Source organism: Lepisosteus oculatus, chromosome 26 (assembly GCF_040954835.1).
Source record: "Lepisosteus oculatus isolate fLepOcu1 chromosome 26, fLepOcu1.hap2, whole genome shotgun sequence".
Classification (NCBI taxonomy): Eukaryota; Metazoa; Chordata; class Actinopteri; order Semionotiformes; family Lepisosteidae; genus Lepisosteus; species Lepisosteus oculatus.
The window spans coordinates 2748782-2766461 of record NC_090721.1 but is presented as its reverse complement, the minus strand read 5'-3'; the positions used below and the strand labels follow the sequence as shown (position 1 = coordinate 2766461).

The window sequence follows — 17680 nt, the reverse complement described above, 5'->3', positions numbered from 1 at the left end:
AAAACTGAACTATGCAATTAATATTGCCACTAGATCAATGGCAGCCAGCACAGCAGGGTCCTGGGCTTATTTTTAGAGTGGGCAACTTCTATGTGTTCTGGTTTCCTACCGCATTTCAAACACATGCAGGTTTAATTGATCTCTCTTAATCATCCCTGTGAGCTTGCATGTGTGTGTGACCAGTGATGAACATCCTGACCAATGTGTGTTCCAGTCTCTCACCATAGGCTCTGGGTTGCTAAGGATTAAGTGGCTTTCTCAGAAGGAAAGGACAGATTAAGTGTAGTCATCATATTCTTTATTATCCCCGTTTGTTCTTTTTTTAATAAAATCAATGTAATATCACTCATGTTAATCAATAGCAATCATCAAACAATAAGAATGATACAGTTTGACAAATCAATTTCAAATCATGCTGCCTCAGCTACCACATTATAGTTTTCATGTAAATCCCTGACAATAAAGTGATCAGTCTCAAACGACTAGAAACAGAGAACAGCAGTGAGAGATGAGTGATTAGATTTTCTATAGCTACACTTTCTGATTCAAGTTGTTGATCACAGTGCACAGAAAGCCACGATTGGATGTAAATTACAAACATGCAAAAAGAAGTGTTTCCTCATGTGCAAGAATAATTAGTAAATTACAACATAAAACACATTTCAGCCCATTTTGCAAAAACAAGTGGGCAGCATAGCTTAGTGAGTAAGTCTCTAGACTCATAACTGCTGGGTTTTGGGTTCAAGTCTTTCCTGCAAATATTGGTAATGTGCTTTGAGCAAGGTAGCTAGTTGCTGCAGTCCGTCCAGCTGTGTAAATGTGAACACAATTGCTGGGAACAGGCATTGTAATGTACTAGAACTCCCTCCCTGAGGGGAGGCATATGCTTTCCAATGCCTAGAAAACAGGATAAGCTTTAGACATTGTGTGTAGCGTGAATAAAATGACCTACCTAACAACAACAGGCAAAAATAAGATTATTCAAAATGTTTTTTGGGGGAAAAAAACAATGCATCTATGTGTGTTTTATCTTTTGTTGTTATCTGACTCACATTGTTGTCTGACTCTTCACTCGCTACTAATTTTCTTGGTGTAGCTCTGAATGCAGTTTTGGAAATGGGCAGGCGTGTTGTGCTCTGGTTTGAAAAGGATAATGTAGCACTTGGGAGTAAAGTAACCCAAGAGAATTCCGTACAGGCTGGCCAGCACAGAGAACGCGTTAATCGCAGCAATGTACTTCCCCTGGTAGACCATGTAGGCTGTTAAGTAGAGGATCCAAGAGAAGAAAAAGATCAGCAGGCTGAATGTTATGCACTTGGCCTCGTTGTAATTCTTGGGCAGGTCAGTTCCCATGTAGGAAAACATGAAGCACAACACACTGAGGGCGGCCACAAACGCGATCACTGTAACGAAGGTGTAAAGATTGCCCATGTTGCAGTCGAAGATGATCTGGTCTTTGAAGAGGGCAGAGTTATTGAAGGGCCGGGGACCCTGGCTGCCGATCCAGACGCCACACAAGAGGATCTGGAGGACGATGGCGGTGGCCACGACAAGCCACTGCCCGTGGTTCTTGACCCAGAAGTCGTAGGCCTTGGGGAGCTTGGCGGCCATCTTGAAGATGCAGACGATCTGGAACGAGCGCACGGCGAGGCAGGAGATGCAGGCGGTGTAAAACACAACGAAGACGGGGTTCCTCAGGGTGCACTTCTCCCGCTGGGGCCACCCGAAATAGCAGAAAATGCTCAGGCTGCACACGCTCAGGCAGCTCAGCATGAAGAAGCACATCTTGCCCCCCGCGGACTTGACGACAGGGGTGTCGTGGTGACGGGCGAAGACGATGGCTATGGCTCCTGACAGAAGGAATATCAGCCCCGCCAACAGCAGAATTCCGATGGATATGCCTTCATTGTAATGGAGATATTCCAGGGTCCTTTTCTTACAGTGGGTACTTCCATAGTCAGACCACTCATCGTCTTCACAACTCTGGCAGGTATAGGGATCGTCTGTGAAGTGAGAAAAAAATCTGGAAACTCAAAGAAAAGCATGCAAGGAGAAGATATGTAAGTACTTTCTGCTTGCATGGACATCATAGACAAACTCAGTGTGTTCATACAGCTGTCAGCAGACTTAAATTGTGTGTTAAAGTGCCCCTTAAGAACTTCACAGAGGTGTGGAACTTCTTAACTGACAAAGATCCAAGGCACACTTTTTCAGGCCAAATCGCAATACTTCCGTTAATCCGCGAATTGCTGGGAAAACAGGTTTATTTGTCTGTTTCGGCACTGAACAAATTGCCCCAAGACACTACATGACTACAACAAAACATAATCAGGAAATGGTAGGATGTTTTTGAAGATTCCAGACCCTGACACCCCTTAGCAAGGCATGCTCATGAAGGAAGTTCCTCCCTTGGCAATGAAAATTACAGCTGACAGAGAGGATAAAGGAGAGGCTGTCTTGGCACCAGCTTGAGTCAGAACGTCTGGCTTAGAGTCACACAAACCTTTTGGAAGCCCTTACTGGTAAACATCTAGCAGGCCTGACGTACCTGTCTTGTTGACATAGGTTCCATTGGGGCAGATCTCACAGTCAAAACAGCACGTATGAACTCCACTAACTTTCCTCCTGTGACCCTCCTTGCATTCCAAGGAGCACAGGGCTGTGGGAACCTGCAGGAAAACAGGGCATTCCAAGGGCACTCAGAAGCTTTCCTCCAAGGTAAAAACTGGACTGTGAGAGGCCATCACAACAGGACACTGCCCACCAGGAGCTTGCTATGCTGTGGTGATATGCTACCAGGTGAATTGCTCCATATTTAGAAGCCCTGCCTCTTGTCAGCAGCTGTGTGAGGTAGCCCAGAGAAGGCAGAGATCATGCACCAGGGCTCTGTGCGAGAGAGCTGTATCTGCACTGTGAGATATAGTGAATACTGTGATTTTGGAAGAGAAGAATAAAAGAGAGCAGATACTAGTGTACTGCCTTTGTTTTAGGCTGCACACCAGGGACAACTCATTCAGCCCTTTTTTGAAAACCTTTTTGTATTTTTCATTTTATCACCCAAATTTGAATCATCAGTTGTTTCTTTGCAAGTGAGCTCTCATAACAGTGAGTCCTGTGCTGTCCAGATGGAATGAGAGAGGGCAGACAAACTAGTCTAACCAATAATTACCCCCACTTATTTTACAATGTACTACAAGCTCCACAGTGCTTTACAGGAGAGTTAGAGCTTCTTGGAGGAGTAGCAAGTCTCTTACTGACATTATGACCAATCTGCTGCCTGGGAAGCAGCATCACTTCCTGTGAGCAGAGAATTAAAAATCCCCTGTCCAAGTAATCCTGGTCCTACACCCGACACACTCTGCCACCCAGACTAACCCAATGTTTTAATTTGCAAGGCACCAAGAACCAAAATATTGCTCAGCATTTAAATACAACAGAAAAAAAATTAACTCACTCTATGTTGGATTCTATTTAAGATTAAATGACAATCAACAAGAGTCATATTCAGTAGAGACATCATTTGCAGTGCAGCAATTTTAGATTTAGGATTTAGCTAGGAAAATATCCACTTATTTCCTCGATTGTAATATGTAATATCACCAATGCTTTTAATTCTGTTGAAACTGCTAACACATTGAAGTTCACATTCCTACCGTTCCATTGCTATGCCAGCGAATAAGCTCTTCATCCAAATGGAAAGCGATCGATGGATCTGAGACATAGGAACCAATCTCCCTGTGATACAAAGGCAATGTCTTGTCCCAAACCACTATCCCATAATTGGGAGCTGGGTCTCCATTTTTGTCAAACGAGACAGTACGATTGTTGAGTGTGAAATTCACATTTTTCAGTGTTTGAAGAAGCTGCATTCAAAGATAAAAAGGTGAAAAGGCTGTCTTTCTTCAACCACAAAACATTGTTTTACAGTACACTTTATTTAATGTTACAGTTCGTTCAAGCCAACCTGTTTCTCAGTGAACAATAGACATAACCATCCTGCAGTATTAAAGAAGCAGAACATACGCTGGAAATCAATTAGACAGTATAAGTAAATTAATAATTGAACCTTTAGTTTACAAGTTTGTACCCCATGTATGCACTAACTAACTTTGAGTAAGCTTATTCACTGTTTAGAATCCTTCTTGTGCGTTACACAGATTCAAATCCATGCTTTGCCTTTAAAACACAATCAAGAATTCCTAGGAAGAAGAATACAAGTTATCTATCACTGGGAAATCCTTGACTCCCTTATACCCTGACACTGGATGGAAATACAGTGACTTTAGATAAGCAATCACACATTCACAAGGCTGGCTGTTTGCAGGCTGGGTTTCACAGCGTGAAAAGAGAAGTGTGATATAAAATCCAGTGAAGGTTTATACAGTATTGTACAGTATGACATCTTCAACATGCCAGGACTGCTACCTCCTTTTCCTTCCAACCAGGAATTGTATTCTTCTTTTTAGAAAATCCAAACATTATTATATAAAAAAACTGGTACCTGGTAGGGGATAATTGTCCCAGATTTCCGACAGCCTTCGGCATCACATCCCAGGAACTGGTGCAAGGAATGAGCAACAGCGTACACAGCAGAGTAAATGCTAAAGCTGTACATGGGGTCTTCATCGGCAATGCTCTGGGGATCTGTGCTAGAACACTCTGGGCACACCTGGTTACATGTTTCCCAGGTTCCTTTGTGTGGTGAGTTGACACATGTGCCGTTCCAGCCCCGCGTCATGGTGCTGTGGACAAACTCTCTCAACCCAGGCAGAGCCACCACCTTGATAGTTATCCCTATCACGGTGCCAATAGTATGGATCTGTGTGTCCTGAAGCAGCTGCTGGTTCAAGGACCACGTCTCGCTTGCTATCCACACTTTGTCCGAGATCTTGTTTGAGATTGCTGCTTTGATAAACGGGACAGCGGACACCTTAGAAGCAAAGACTATGACCACGTTGATCTTGAGGATGGTGATGTTGGAAAACAAGCTGCCCATAGCGGGGCCTTCTGTGGGGATGGTGGACTCGTAAGCCACACAGATGTCATAGGGGCTCATCTCCTCCTTCAGAGCTTGGAGCCCGTTGCGGCTGTAGTCGTCGTTGCCGCCGATGAGCGCGATCCATCGCCACCCGAAGCGGTGCAGGATCTGCAGGATGGCCCGCACTTGATTCCTGTCGCTGGGAATGGTGCGGAGGAAGGAGGGATAACGCTGTTTGTCACTTAGCAAAATGCTTGACGCTCCGTGACTTATCTGAATGTAGAAACAAAAACCTGGATGGGTCACTTGCCTACTCCCTATTTAAATACAATTCTAGGATGATTAAAATGCAGGGAAAAAGTATGCTGATCAACCCAGTAAAAAAACTTTGTTTTAAAGAATTATTAAAATATTGCTAATCTTTAAATTTGTTAAATTTCATTTAATTTAAATCCGACCTAGTATTCAAATAACTAATCAACCCAGTTAAACAACTGTACAGCAGTTCGATCCATTTGATTGAGCTGCAGGTTCTTACTGTACAAGTAAGAAAGTCAAGATCAGATTATGGTATTTCACACCATAGGTCAGTCTGAGTGAAGCTACAATAATATGGAATAATAAGGATAAGTTTTCTGGTTTTCTTCTACTTCGGACCTGAATGACTGAACTAGTTATGTGGAAAGGAAGTTAAATCACCAGGATTTCTAGGTCATAATCAGTTACTAATTGAAAAGAGACAGTAAAACCTGAAGGACTCTTGAGGGTGGGAACTGCCAATAAGCACTTCTGCTTCATCAGAGCAATGTGCACAAGAAACTACAGTTGATTATACCCGCAAGAGATTCAATTCCTAAGCAGTTTTATTGCTACATGTCACCAAAACAAGATACAAAAAAGTACTTACCACAGGAAGGAGGTAGGCCATGAACACAGGTGAGAGTATAATGTTTTCAGTGCTTCCAAAAGGGCCAATCAAGGCTGTCACTTTGGGCTGATAGTCCTTGAAGTACTTAGTGACATACAGGGATCCAGTGAAGTTTGTGGAAAGGAAATCAAAGGCAACCATGAAATTCAGGAAATCGGAACAATAATCATAGATCTCATAGCCCAGGGAAATGTTGGGAAGGAGGCTGGTGGAATTATTGATTTCCTCCACAGCGAACCTCATCACCTGGAGCTCCTGATAGCCTGAGGCTGAAAAATCGAATCTGAGAGGTGGAAAAACCATTTAGACACGATTTCAGCAGACTCCGGAGTGGGAAACAAACATCAGCATAGGTTCAAGGTTATAGCATTAATGCTTATGTGCACTGAAGAATGTTACTGCATATGCTTATCTGGCAATGTATCTCCTGTACCAGTTCCCAAAAAAGCCTTAAGATGTGTCGAAGTGAGTTAAGAACTGACTTTGCCAAACGAACATACATTGTTTGCATCTTACAGTACATCTAACTTGTATGCAACTGGATAAGCACCTAAAAGGATGCTGAGAGAAGAAAGGATCAACAAGCCAACCTCTGTCACATACTACATGAGGCTGTACAGTATAAAAAGAGTTGGAAAACCTTTAGCAGCTTGCCTGCTCTGCAGCACAGTCCCAGTGCTGTGTTGCTGTGTGTACTGAACTCAATAAAGGCGAGAACTGCACAACTCTCCTGGTCTTCTGTTGAAGAGTTTCCAACAGCTTTCCTTAACACTGAAGCCCCCCCTTGTGGTGGTTTAACTCTTCAAATCAATCCAAGCAACAATGACATAGCTTGGAATAAATGCACAAAAGTTCCCACAAGAGATATGAACTCAATAGTCAAACCACTATAGAACAGAAGAGATGAAAACTTTCAAACCAACATGTTTTATAGTGCACCTGAGGATGTTCTTTAAAGTAAGACAGTGGAAGGGTGTCATACTTTTTCTTTGGTTTATTGATTATAAAACACGTGTGGGAAACAAGACCCATTGAAAGTGATTGTACTGGCCTTTAGTACAAATTAATTGTATAACTGAACCGATTTTGAATTATTTAAAGAATTAGCTTTAGAGTCTTGATCATTGTGTAGATGTGGAGTGTATTAAATGATAAAGTATTGGAAAAAGTGACATCAAGAAGCTATGAGTGATTTACAGGCACTATTTAAGTCTCTTTGGTTGTGATTGTCATTAGGACTATGCAGAACAAGCCAGCATCTATCTGCTCTGCTGCTTCCATCCGTAAACTGAATGAAACACAGGAACTGATTGCACTGTTCAAAACATCTTGTTAATTTGAATACATTAAATTATTACTTTATAAAAAGAAATCCAAAAATGAGACCCAATATTTGCAGATCTATTGTTATGATTTGTGGCTGTAATAACACAGGGATGGTTTAATTTGAACAAAAACAATTTCACATTTATATATGCACTTGTATGCAACTGGATAATTACCTAAATGCATACTTTAAAACTGCATAACCACATATACTGTTAAAACAATGCATGCCATACTTACTCTCTGCACTGTACTGCTTCTGGCTTGCTGTGTACATGGTTGAATTTACGATCAACATGAACTTTAAACAGTCCTCCCAAAATATAATCACCATGTAACCTGAAGTCAGACAACCCACAAACATTCCCACCATTTGCCTTGAGAAAAGACAAAGGCAAGATGTTGAATAGGATCACAAAGCCTTTCATTGTTGTGACAATTTGGCGTCCTCCCTATTTTTCTTCTCAGCACGTTCAGTTCAAGCTGCAAGCCCTTCCTCTTGGTTGCACATATCATGGCACAGATTTCCCTACAGCCTGGTTTGTTTGAACCAGGATATATGCAGCTTTCCACACATCCTGGTTTGTTCCAACCACAGCATTTGATTTCTCGCAGGGTTCCGTGCTTGGATAGCCCTCAGACTGGTAATGAAACCAAACCAAACACAATCCAATGTAGATCATTATCTTGATACAGTCAAATCTGCAGCACAGGTGTTCATTAAAGTCAAATGTTTACTTTACAAAAATGCAAAATGCCCAAATGCAAAAAAAAATAAACAAAAATGCAAAATACGGTCCAGTTCCTTTTTTGACCACTGTGAGGCTCTACTGCAATCATCTGATCTTTTTAAGACTTAACAGCAGGGCTACATAAATTCAGGAAAGAAATGATGAGTTTTGAGTTGTCAGTCTTTCTGAATTTTGCTCTGGTGTAGAATTACTTCACGTCTTTTGGATACAGTGGGCAGTACAGAAATGAGCAGATTGATCTGTAAACCATTGTTTAGGATATGATTTTACAGTATCAGTCTTTTTTTCCCCCAACGCTCACGGATACTTAAATGTACAATCTTTGCAAAGACGTCACAGAGTGAGCTGAAAAAGATGTGTGCCAAGGTCACAGGGCTGGAAAAGGAGGTGAACACTGAGCAGAGGGAGTGTACAGGCTGAAAATGAGAGGCAGCTCATGGAAAATGAAACAGGCTGAGGAACAGAGCAGTGCAGATTCGGGGAGACTGAAGAATATGTTCCTTTACAGTCTCCCCTAGTATCATCGTCTCATAGTCTAGCGAAGACAGACACGAACATGCACAACTACAGAAAGATGTACAGAGACGCGAGAGGCTTTTTTCCCCCTAACAAAAGGGTCAATGGAAACAAAAAATTAGAGCTGTAAAGTGCTCAAAAAACAAAAAGCGTGCTCGAAAAGTAGCAGACATCACAGACAGAAGTCATGTAAAAATTCCTTGAGCTGGACAAGGTACATAAGGTCACCTGGGGGTTCAATGACAAACTTCATGTTTGTGAAATTCCCCAGGTGTTAATATCACTCTGCCCTTGCCTTTTTTCTCTCTAGCACGTAAAGGCTAACGTGCACCTGGTCAGTGCTTAAATCAGTCTTAACACCAGATCACCAACAATATCTGTGAAGGATGCCATTTCCCTGCTTTTATTTTGGATGTTCTCATACCATCCCCATCAACCATATAGCTATTTTTGTTGTCTGTATGTGCCATCTCCGCTGCTGCTGATTCTTGCTCAGATTATGTGCTTGGAGATGCTTCCAAACCAATCAAGACAAAGAGCACTGGAATGCCACATTAACTGTGAGAAAAAGCAAAAGGTACATACAACTCTTCTTGTGTAACAGAGTATCACACTTTCATTTTTGGCACAAAAGAGTGCAGAAAAGACACATGCAGTACTCTTTATTTTCCTCTAATCTGACCTCTCGACAATCAGTTTTGAACATGGAAAGGGATTTATTTTCAAATAAAATTAAAATGCAATATGGTGTCAAAAGCAAACGTTTCAGTTCCTGCAAGCTTGGTAAAAAATATATATACATTTAGTCCACTTCATTAGGAGGTGTCCATTTGAGATCCTTCTGAAAAATAAGAAAGAGCAATAAGATCAATATCAATACATGTTCAGTTTCAAGTTTGAAAAACAAAACTCTGTACCATAGAGGGGTACTGTTACAATTTTTCCATACTAAAATGCAAACCGTGTTTCTCAACTTCTCTTTTTCTAAAATAAATTCCATCTTAAATTTAAAGTGAGGCAGAAGTGTATTTTAACTGTGGTGCAAAACACTGTCGCATCATGTTTTTCATAGACGTGTCATGTTTCTGTAATAATAATCCTTTCCACATGTCCCCATTATCACTGATATTCTTTAAACTTACTTGTCTCGTTGAAAAGAAAAGAGTCCTGGTATTCCTTCATGTACTGAGAGGAACGAGACTCGTCAAGAAAGAGAGAGTACACGCGTTTAATATCCTCAACCTGCACTTCTGTGCCCTGGAAACAAACAGATAATACATGATGCTTTAAAACAGAGCAACACCCTCAGGAAAGCTGTCTGTATTCAAGAGCATTTGTCAAAACACCCTCTTCCTTGATGCTTAGGGGTGAAATTTTAAGGTTTCTTCAGGGTTTAAAATTGAAGGATTGACAGATTTGTGACAGCATAACTGTGAAGGAACACAATGGATTTATCAAGAGAAACCTTTCTCTTTTTGAGTCTCTGGGTTTCGAAATATATTCTCATTTTTCTGTATTAACAGTTATTCAATGAACTGCACAGTGACAGTAACTGGATAGCTGGAACTATGAAAGCAGTGCACACAGAAATACAGAGTAGAGGAAACATTCCACTGAGCAAAGATATTGTTAGTGCTCTGTGATTTACATCACCAGTGTTCATCAATTAGGCCTTCTGTAAAAGACCACCAGCACACCTCCCAAAGCAGCATCCTCTGTTGGGTACAGTTGCCGTCCATGAGGACATGTTCACTTAGACAGATTCCCAACCCTAGTCCTGGGACCAACGCCCCTGCCGGTTTTGGTTCCAAACACTTCATATAATTGAACTAAACAGTTGCAAATGAGCTGGCAAGAACCACTTTAACCTATTCAAATGCGGAAGGTCTTAAGTAACAACAGTTCAAATTGTAACCTCCAACATTTTAAATGCTTTCTGTTGCATAAGGCCATTAGGTCAAATAAGGTGTCAACTATATAACAGCGCTCAGCTGAGACGTAGACCAGCAAGTCAGGGAGTCCTAGGGAGTAGTGTCAGGAAGCCCTACCTCACAGCACCATTAGCATCTGTACCAAAACTCACTAAGCCATCTACTATGAAACAAAAATACAAAGATGGACCTCCTGGTTTTTTAGGATACAAAAGCTATACATAAACATACCAGAACATAAGGAGGAAGAAGACAGTCACAGAGTTAAAGAGATTTCAGCAATTTTGCACAAGAGAAACTCGAAAGCGGGTTTACAGACCCTGCGCTTGCGGCACACGAGCCCCGCAGTGCTGATGAGCTGGATGGCGTAGCGCAGGGAGGTCTCCAGGCCGATCCGGGTGAGAACAGTATGGGCCTCTTCGCTGAGCTCAACGTCCTCCTCTTCACACCTGATGCACAACAGACAGGAGGAAAAGCGAAGACCCTAAGGTGTACAATCCAACGCACAAGGCATTATGAGCTATGGTAATGATGTAACAGCTAAAATATTTTATGTACTGTGTTAGGACTTGTTCCGACTTATTCTAGATTTCTTCTAGATGAACAAACTGTAGTTAAAACCAGGACACAATAAACCTCTAACATCCTCATTTTAAAAAAATTGTACATTCCTGAAATACCATGAAAAATCTCTTTTTACACGGAATCATCTGGTTTGTTAATAGTCAGTCTTACCGGATTTTGAGGATCTGGCGCGTCTCCTTTTCAGTGTAGGGGGAAGTAGCGATGATCAGCAAGCGATCCAGCAAATCTAGTGGGATCCCATGTGGGCTCTGGTAGTTTGTCCCACGAATTCTAAAAAAAATAAAGACATTGCTCAACAAATGGCAAAAGGGGATGAAATATCCTCCCCCATCAGAAACAAAAATATGTACCGTACAACTGCTTACAAGGGGCCAAACCCCCAACAGGCCCTGGAACCAACAGTCTATGCAGGTCCAAGTCTTTTAATCCTTAGACTGTAATACTAGAGAGCCCCTGCAGGATATTGCAAGGAGCTGCAGTGTTCTCCAGTTTCCAGGGACTAACGATACAGGTGGTGCCCAATATACATCAGGGTGAGTGACCAGGAAGTCACAACATATAGAGAAATTATGTATATAGGGAACTGTTTCCCCATGTATATGAACAGTGTAAATATGGAAAATCCTGGGACTATAAGAAAAGGTTTGCCCGGAAAGTTTGCCCATGTGGCTTGAAGCGAGAGCTTTCTCCCATGGAATTGCGTTCATCTTAGCTTTCCAGTGATCTTATTTGTTGTATGTCTGGTCATCTAGTGCTACTCCTCAGGTCTTGTGTTCTACAACCTGCAACTTGATCATAATTGCTCTTACTTTTTTAATTTTTAATCTCCATTTCCTTTACTAGTACAATCACCCTCAGGTCTTCACCACAGAACATGTTTGCCAAGAGCAGTTATCTCATACCTGGTGATGCCTCGGTTGGTTGCCATGATGAGGACGGGCGAGAGGTCACTCTCCAGAGCTCGGTTCAGGAAGGAGAAACACTCCATGTCCAGCATGTGCACCTCATCAATGAAGAGCACCTGCAGGTCATTACATATTCACCATAAATCCTCTTTTCATTGCCAAAAACTTGATTTAGGCAAGTAGATACACTTCATTAACTTAATTTGCATTTCAGTACCTTTTGACCACTGTGACTTTAAAATGTACAAAAATATAAGAAAAGGCAATTGAAAGTTACCTTAATAAAAATAAAAATGTAAAAAGTTTTAACTTTTTCCTCTTAACATTCCAGTTAATATTAAATATATAAGGAAACAATGGTAGTGGTGTGGTTATGTTTTTCACTGGAGGTCACAGAAACTCATCAATAGTATGTGAAGGCCAAAGGAGAGGACAATTCATCTTACAAGGCATCTGCTAGGACCTTAAAGGTGTTGCATGTCAGTCAGGCCTGATATTAAGTACTTCTTTTATATTTATTGGCAGATAATAAGAGTTATATCTACTAGAAACCAACATAAACTCACAAAAACATGCAGTGCATATAAAACAAAAATGTCTGACCCCAGGAATGATCTCTGCTTTCCCCTCCTCCCTCCACTCAGACACTTTAGCGTTGATCTGCTCTCGGACTTCCGACTTAATCTCTCCTGTGTCACCTGTCAACCACCGAGAACACATATCACTGCAAATCAGTCACGACAGCCTCGAAACTGGATTTCATCCAACCAAATGGAAAAATGCAGTACAGACTAAAAATGATGTTAAGGGCAGACCTGAGAAGAGAGCCAGGAAGCCCTGGGTTCGACTGTTGATGACATCAATTTCGTGTAGGGAGACAGTGTGGACAACTTCCTTGCGCTTCTGTAACTCTCCTTCAGGACACTGGACAAACTGAGTCTGCAACAAACAAGAGACTCGGCTAAACCTGTGCTTGAAACGCAGTCACATAAAGACCAGGGACGTACCATTTGAAGACTAATAGCAAAAGGACACGGTAGATAAAAGACAATAAGTGTACCTGTGCTCCCATAGCATCATAGTCTCTGGCTCTAGTGAAGGAACGTCCCAGTTTGTTGATCTTCCCTGTGGCTTTATCAATTGTGATGACATCCCTGAAGAAACAACGAGCACCATGGTTATTCCAATCAATATAACAATGGGATCCCTTGTCTTTGTGAACTGATTGAACCGCGATCAGCATAATCACAATGAATAATGAGCAAGGCTGAGGTCCACAACAATGTAATGAGAGCAAGATTACCAACCTACATCATATAAAGATCTAAATCAGCAAGTCTTACCCTGCCTGCACGCGTTCTTTGCTCAAACTCTCAATCATTTTGCTTCCCAGATCATAAATAGTCTCCATCTCTGTTGTTTTCAGGGTCAATTTCCCCACCTTGGATCCCTGAGAGAAAAAAGCATATAAAAATGAATATAAACAGACAGAACACGACTTACTACCACTACATTCTTCTATTTCTAAATCAACACCAAGCACTTTTTTTTAAAACTCAATGCATTACCTGCAATAAAAAAGCATCTCTAAATTGGAAATATAGGTTGTGTATTGTTTTGTATTTATGTCTTCAGATTAAGCCTGAAAACAAAAATTTAAACGCACCATACCTTCAATCACATACAACACAACAGACACATTCATGTCAACATGTAGGATGCACATTGATAGAGCATCACTAATTTTAATCACTGCACTCACAGTTCCAGTTGCTGGCCGATCAATTTGAATTTCAACAACCTCTCCCTCGATGATCTCGGTCTCCTCCCTGCAAGATGAAAAGATAGTTGCCCAGAAATTAAACCCCTGATAATTCTGACTGGTCATTTTCAAAATGGGTACGGTTGTCTTTATTCCAATCTAACAAAAAGCCTTAAAGCCATAAAACAAAGACATACTGGACAAGCCTAATCTAAATACAAATTATAGCGACTAAAGAGGAGCTATCTGGATTGTCTTTAAAATTTCATGTCTTTCATTTGCCACCATGACCAAAGCTCTTGAGGGCCTCAGCACCCATCCGCATGCTCACACTCACTTGATCCTAACTCCGATGGCTTTTCGGAAGGCCTGGCTCAGTGCCTCAGTTTTGCTCATTTCTAGAGAGTAGATCTCACTCCCAGCAAGTGCAGTGAAAGGAGTGTCTGGACCAAGAGACTGAGCAATACCTAAAGAGACAGAGGGTAACTCATTAATGCGAGCACACTGAAGATTTATACAATTTGGTACAGACAAAGGAGTTACAACTCCCTCCGTATAAAGTGCTCTGTTTTAAAGTTACATGCAGTAGTTAAACTTGCCAAAGTGTTTTATACAGCCGGTGAGATTTACCACTATAATTTCCTAACTTCAGAAACTTAGAAACAGAACACAGAAAGCATACCCATGGCAATGGCTGTTTTGCCAGTCCCAGGCTGTCCTGCGATGAGAACAGCTCGCCCTGCGATGTGTCCCTCTTTAATCATCTCAAGAATCAAGCCTGCGGCTCGACGGGATGCTAACTGACCAACCATTCCCTGAGACACCTAAGACACATTTCAATCTGGAATTACTAACAGCATGGATTCCACCAAAAATGAAAAAGTACATTATAGATTGAATTTATTTTTTTACATATGGGTGACAGATTAAAACCTATACCAGATTATTATGAGATTAAATGGGTTATTATAACACGGTTTATGTTGCAGTGTGACAACAGCACTAAAAGAAAATTAACTTGGGCAGAAAATGAAGAAAAGATGTGTTTTGCTAAGAGAATTCCGCAAGATGCCAAAAGAATTAAACAGTTTTTTACCAGTATCATTAGAATAACCACTCAATATCTGTGCTTTACAGTGCTCACTTGCTTCATTCCAAAGCACATGCTTCAGTTTCTAAATCCCACATGCTATGATACAACTTACCTGTCGAGGCTCCAAAGCATCATCCAACCCCAGTCCTCGGATATGAGAGTGCGCCCCTAGGGAAAATGACCATACCATTGGTCCTCTTATCACTCTAAAGGTATTTATGCAGCACAAGTTGGATATAAGGACTGCAATCACTGCACAGTTGCAAATAACTCTACAGGAGCACTATTGACTCCAGTTCCTGGGGGGGCACAGTACACCAGGTTTTAAAGATAACTCACAATCCTCAATGAGTAAAAACAAAAAGACTGGGAACCAGTGTTAATACAGACTAATTATATAAATAAATGATTCAAATCAAATAGTCCAGATTGGGATGAAAATCATCCCAATCTGTAGCCTTGCATGACCAGGAGTGAATATCAGTACTTTACAGCAGTGGTTCCTAACCCTAGTCCTGAAGGAGCTTTGAATATTCTGGTTTATCCTAAAGTTGTGCTCCTAAGCAAAGGCTAATTGATCTCAGTCTGTGGTATATTAATAAATCTGTCTTTAATAACTTGTAAAAGGTCAAATGGGATTGACATTGTAATTCAGATGATTTGGCTTACATGTGACCAATAGGACCTCTGCATGAGGAAAAAAGGCTTACAATGGGCGTATCTGTTCATCAATTGTTCAACACGTAAGAACTGTTTAGTCATAACTAATGGAAAGTAAGTTTAGGAGAGGGTGCTTAAAGCTCTGTAGGCCGATGGCAAAATATACAGGGTATATTTCTGAAACACAGGACTGACCAAAGAAACATGTTAAAAGTTTTTAAAAAGTAAGCGGCTCCATTAAGTCATCAATGAGCACTACTGGAGAGCTGTACTGGAATGAACACTAGCACACAAAGTGTTCTCCCAGGATCAGAACTGTGCACCACTGCTCTTTAACATCACCCGCCAACTGTGTTTTAACTATGGGGCCAGCTGCTTACTTTCTCATGGTTTGTGACATTTTACATACACCTTCATACTCTAGCTCAATTATTCATCGAAAACTTCTAAAGACTTACCAATTCTCTCAATCCTGGTGATGTCACGCACCTCAGGAACCTTTGTTGTCGCCATCTACAAGAATAACAGAGTATTACTAACTCATACATTTATGCAAATCAGTCCTTCTGCTGAAAGTTAGTTGTTCTCTGTATACGTGAAAAAAGTGGCTTGATATCTAACATATCTCTGAACCTCAATGGGAGCTACTTCTTTAGATGTCTGGTTCTTTCAAGATGTTTTTACAATATGCCAAAGAAAATTGTCCTGCTTAAGAAGGAAATGCACAGTGCCCAGCCACTTTGTTTTGCTTTATAAGGGCCTGGATTTAATATAAATAAGTGAAGAAGAATAACACATCTCTGAATATTAATAGTAGCTAATTATCCTCCGGTACTTAAAAAAAGAGGAAAAACATCCCAAACAAAAACATATAATATAATGCAATTTTAAAATAGACACATAACTGAACACGCCCATACACATACACATTGTTTTCTTTATTGCTCAGACACCTACATTATGTATTGTCCATTATAAAACTTAAAATGACAGTAAAAAAACCTTTGGCTTTTGCAAAGTTCTCTGCATGTCATTTGGCAGTCTGCACCTTGAATTGTGATCAAGTTAGAAGCTCTACAACATGACCACTAACACTAAAGACAGGAGTACTTGCTTTTCACTTACAACCTAGGAAGACTAGAACTCATTCTAAACATTTATGTAAGAAAAAAACAGAATTGTCATTTGATCTGCTTTGACTTAATCCCATTAAGACAGCATAAACAGTAACCTATAATATAAATGACGAGTCTAACAGTAAACAAGGCCGAGAGTCCAAACTGAAGCCTGCACTGTTGCCATAGTGATTTGGCTTTCCTGGACGTTGCTATGGGAGCTACTCTGGGGAACGTCAAAAGTAAAACGTAGGGTTCAAATACAACCATAGAGATTGTTTTATTTTTGTGTCAAAATAAATACTAATATATCTAACTAGGCGGTTATATTTTGGAGCGCTTTTGCCACATTTTTGGTAGAAACACGTGATTATCAAGTTTACATGTTAAAAGAATATTGTACTGTTGTATTAAACTAACATGCGGCTACACTCTCCCCAAATCAGCTAAACCTTGGAGTACAGAACAGTATTTTAACGAAATAACAACTGACCTCGGTCTACAGAAAAGTATAAACGCAGAAACATTGCCGCCACTATTCTGTAACCACTCGGGATGAAATTACACCGGCAACAATCAATATGGCCGAATTGCTCATTCCAGTGTGGCCAACAAATAATTGAAAACCTAATCATCCACTCTGATATACGGTACGTTATGAGTAGACACGTACGAGCTTAACAAGTATCGTATTTATACTGTTTTCTAGTGGGCTGTTGGTTAGGCGGCGATTTACATGCTCTCGCGGGTAGATTCAACTCATCCTCATCTCTGGGTTGAACTTAATAAAAGCCATATTTTGAAAAAGCAACTCATAATAGTACGATGGCTTTAAATCTACTCCTTTCTAGAGACACTTTTTTTAACTCAAAAGGCAACGGACACTTGTAAGCTTCTCTTTTTATAAGCATGTTACTCACCTGCGCTGCCATCTTTTCGAAAATGCGGCCGTTCGTCTGGTCGCGCCTCTCAAATCCTCCCGATGTGGAAACAACAACGGAGTTGAGTAAGTGTTCCGGTTGAATAACTGTGTGAACGTGTGGATCCTCTTGTCTGAAGAAGTTTTAAAAAATCAAGTGAAGAAAAATAGAATGAGTCCGAAATATATAGTTATATACATGTGATTAAG

The 17680-nt window shown here is 40.8% G+C and overlaps 2 protein-coding genes across 3 annotated transcripts; both read right to left on the bottom strand.

Annotated features, from left to right (window-relative positions):
- Positions 1-291: 291 nt before the first annotated feature.
- Positions 292-7509, bottom strand: LOC102685892 (taste receptor type 1 member 1-like). The gene is made up of 6 exons (XM_015367308.2): positions 7473-7509; positions 5886-6169; positions 4502-5251; positions 3654-3863; positions 2549-2669; positions 292-2003 (listed from the first exon to the last, which is right to left on the bottom strand). The coding sequence occupies exons 1-6, from the start codon at positions 7507-7509 to the stop codon at positions 1069-1071; spliced, it is 2337 nt and encodes a 778-aa protein (XP_015222794.2). The 3' UTR covers positions 292-1068.
- Positions 7510-9145: 1636 nt separating this feature from the next.
- Positions 9146-17577, bottom strand: ruvbl2 (RuvB-like AAA ATPase 2). 2 transcript variants are annotated; one of them, XM_006640828.3, is made up of 15 exons: positions 17472-17577; positions 15895-15949; positions 14889-14944; positions 14366-14507; positions 14021-14150; positions 13684-13750; positions 13265-13371; positions 12982-13075; positions 12737-12860; positions 12525-12619; positions 11919-12037; positions 11167-11286; positions 10751-10880; positions 9643-9757; positions 9146-9341 (listed from the first exon to the last, which is right to left on the bottom strand). In XM_006640828.3, the coding sequence occupies exons 1-15, from the start codon at positions 17481-17483 to the stop codon at positions 9316-9318; spliced, it is 1392 nt and encodes a 463-aa protein (XP_006640891.1). In that variant the 5' UTR covers positions 17484-17577; the 3' UTR covers positions 9146-9315. The 2 variants fall into 2 exon arrangements, with proteins under 2 accessions (XP_006640891.1, XP_015223160.1); XM_015367674.2 differs by having other exon boundaries at positions 9146-9338.
- Between the last annotated feature and the right edge of the window lie 103 nt (positions 17578-17680).

Bases quoted from the DNA above. Each gene is read 5' to 3' on its own strand.
- LOC102685892 (XM_015367308.2), bottom strand. From the start codon at position 7,509: ATGTACACAGCAAGCCAGAAGCAGTACAGTGCAGAGA. The intron at 6,170-7,472 runs GTAAGTATGGCA...TTTCAGCCTCAG, and splicing joins GAAGCAGTACAGTGCAGAGA to GCTATCAGGAGCTCCAGGTG. The intron at 2,004-2,548 runs GTACGTCAGGCC...CTCACTTCACAG, and splicing joins AACCTATGTCAACAAGACAG to ACGATCCCTATACCTGCCAG.
- ruvbl2 (XM_006640828.3), bottom strand. The intron at 14,945-15,894 runs GTAAGTCTTTAG...CATTTTCCCTAG, and splicing joins CACCAGGATTGAGAGAATTG to GGGCGCACTCTCATATCCGA. The intron at 10,881-11,166 runs GTAAGACTGACT...GTTGTGCATCAG, and splicing joins CGCCAGATCCTCAAAATCCG to GTGTGAAGAGGAGGACGTTG.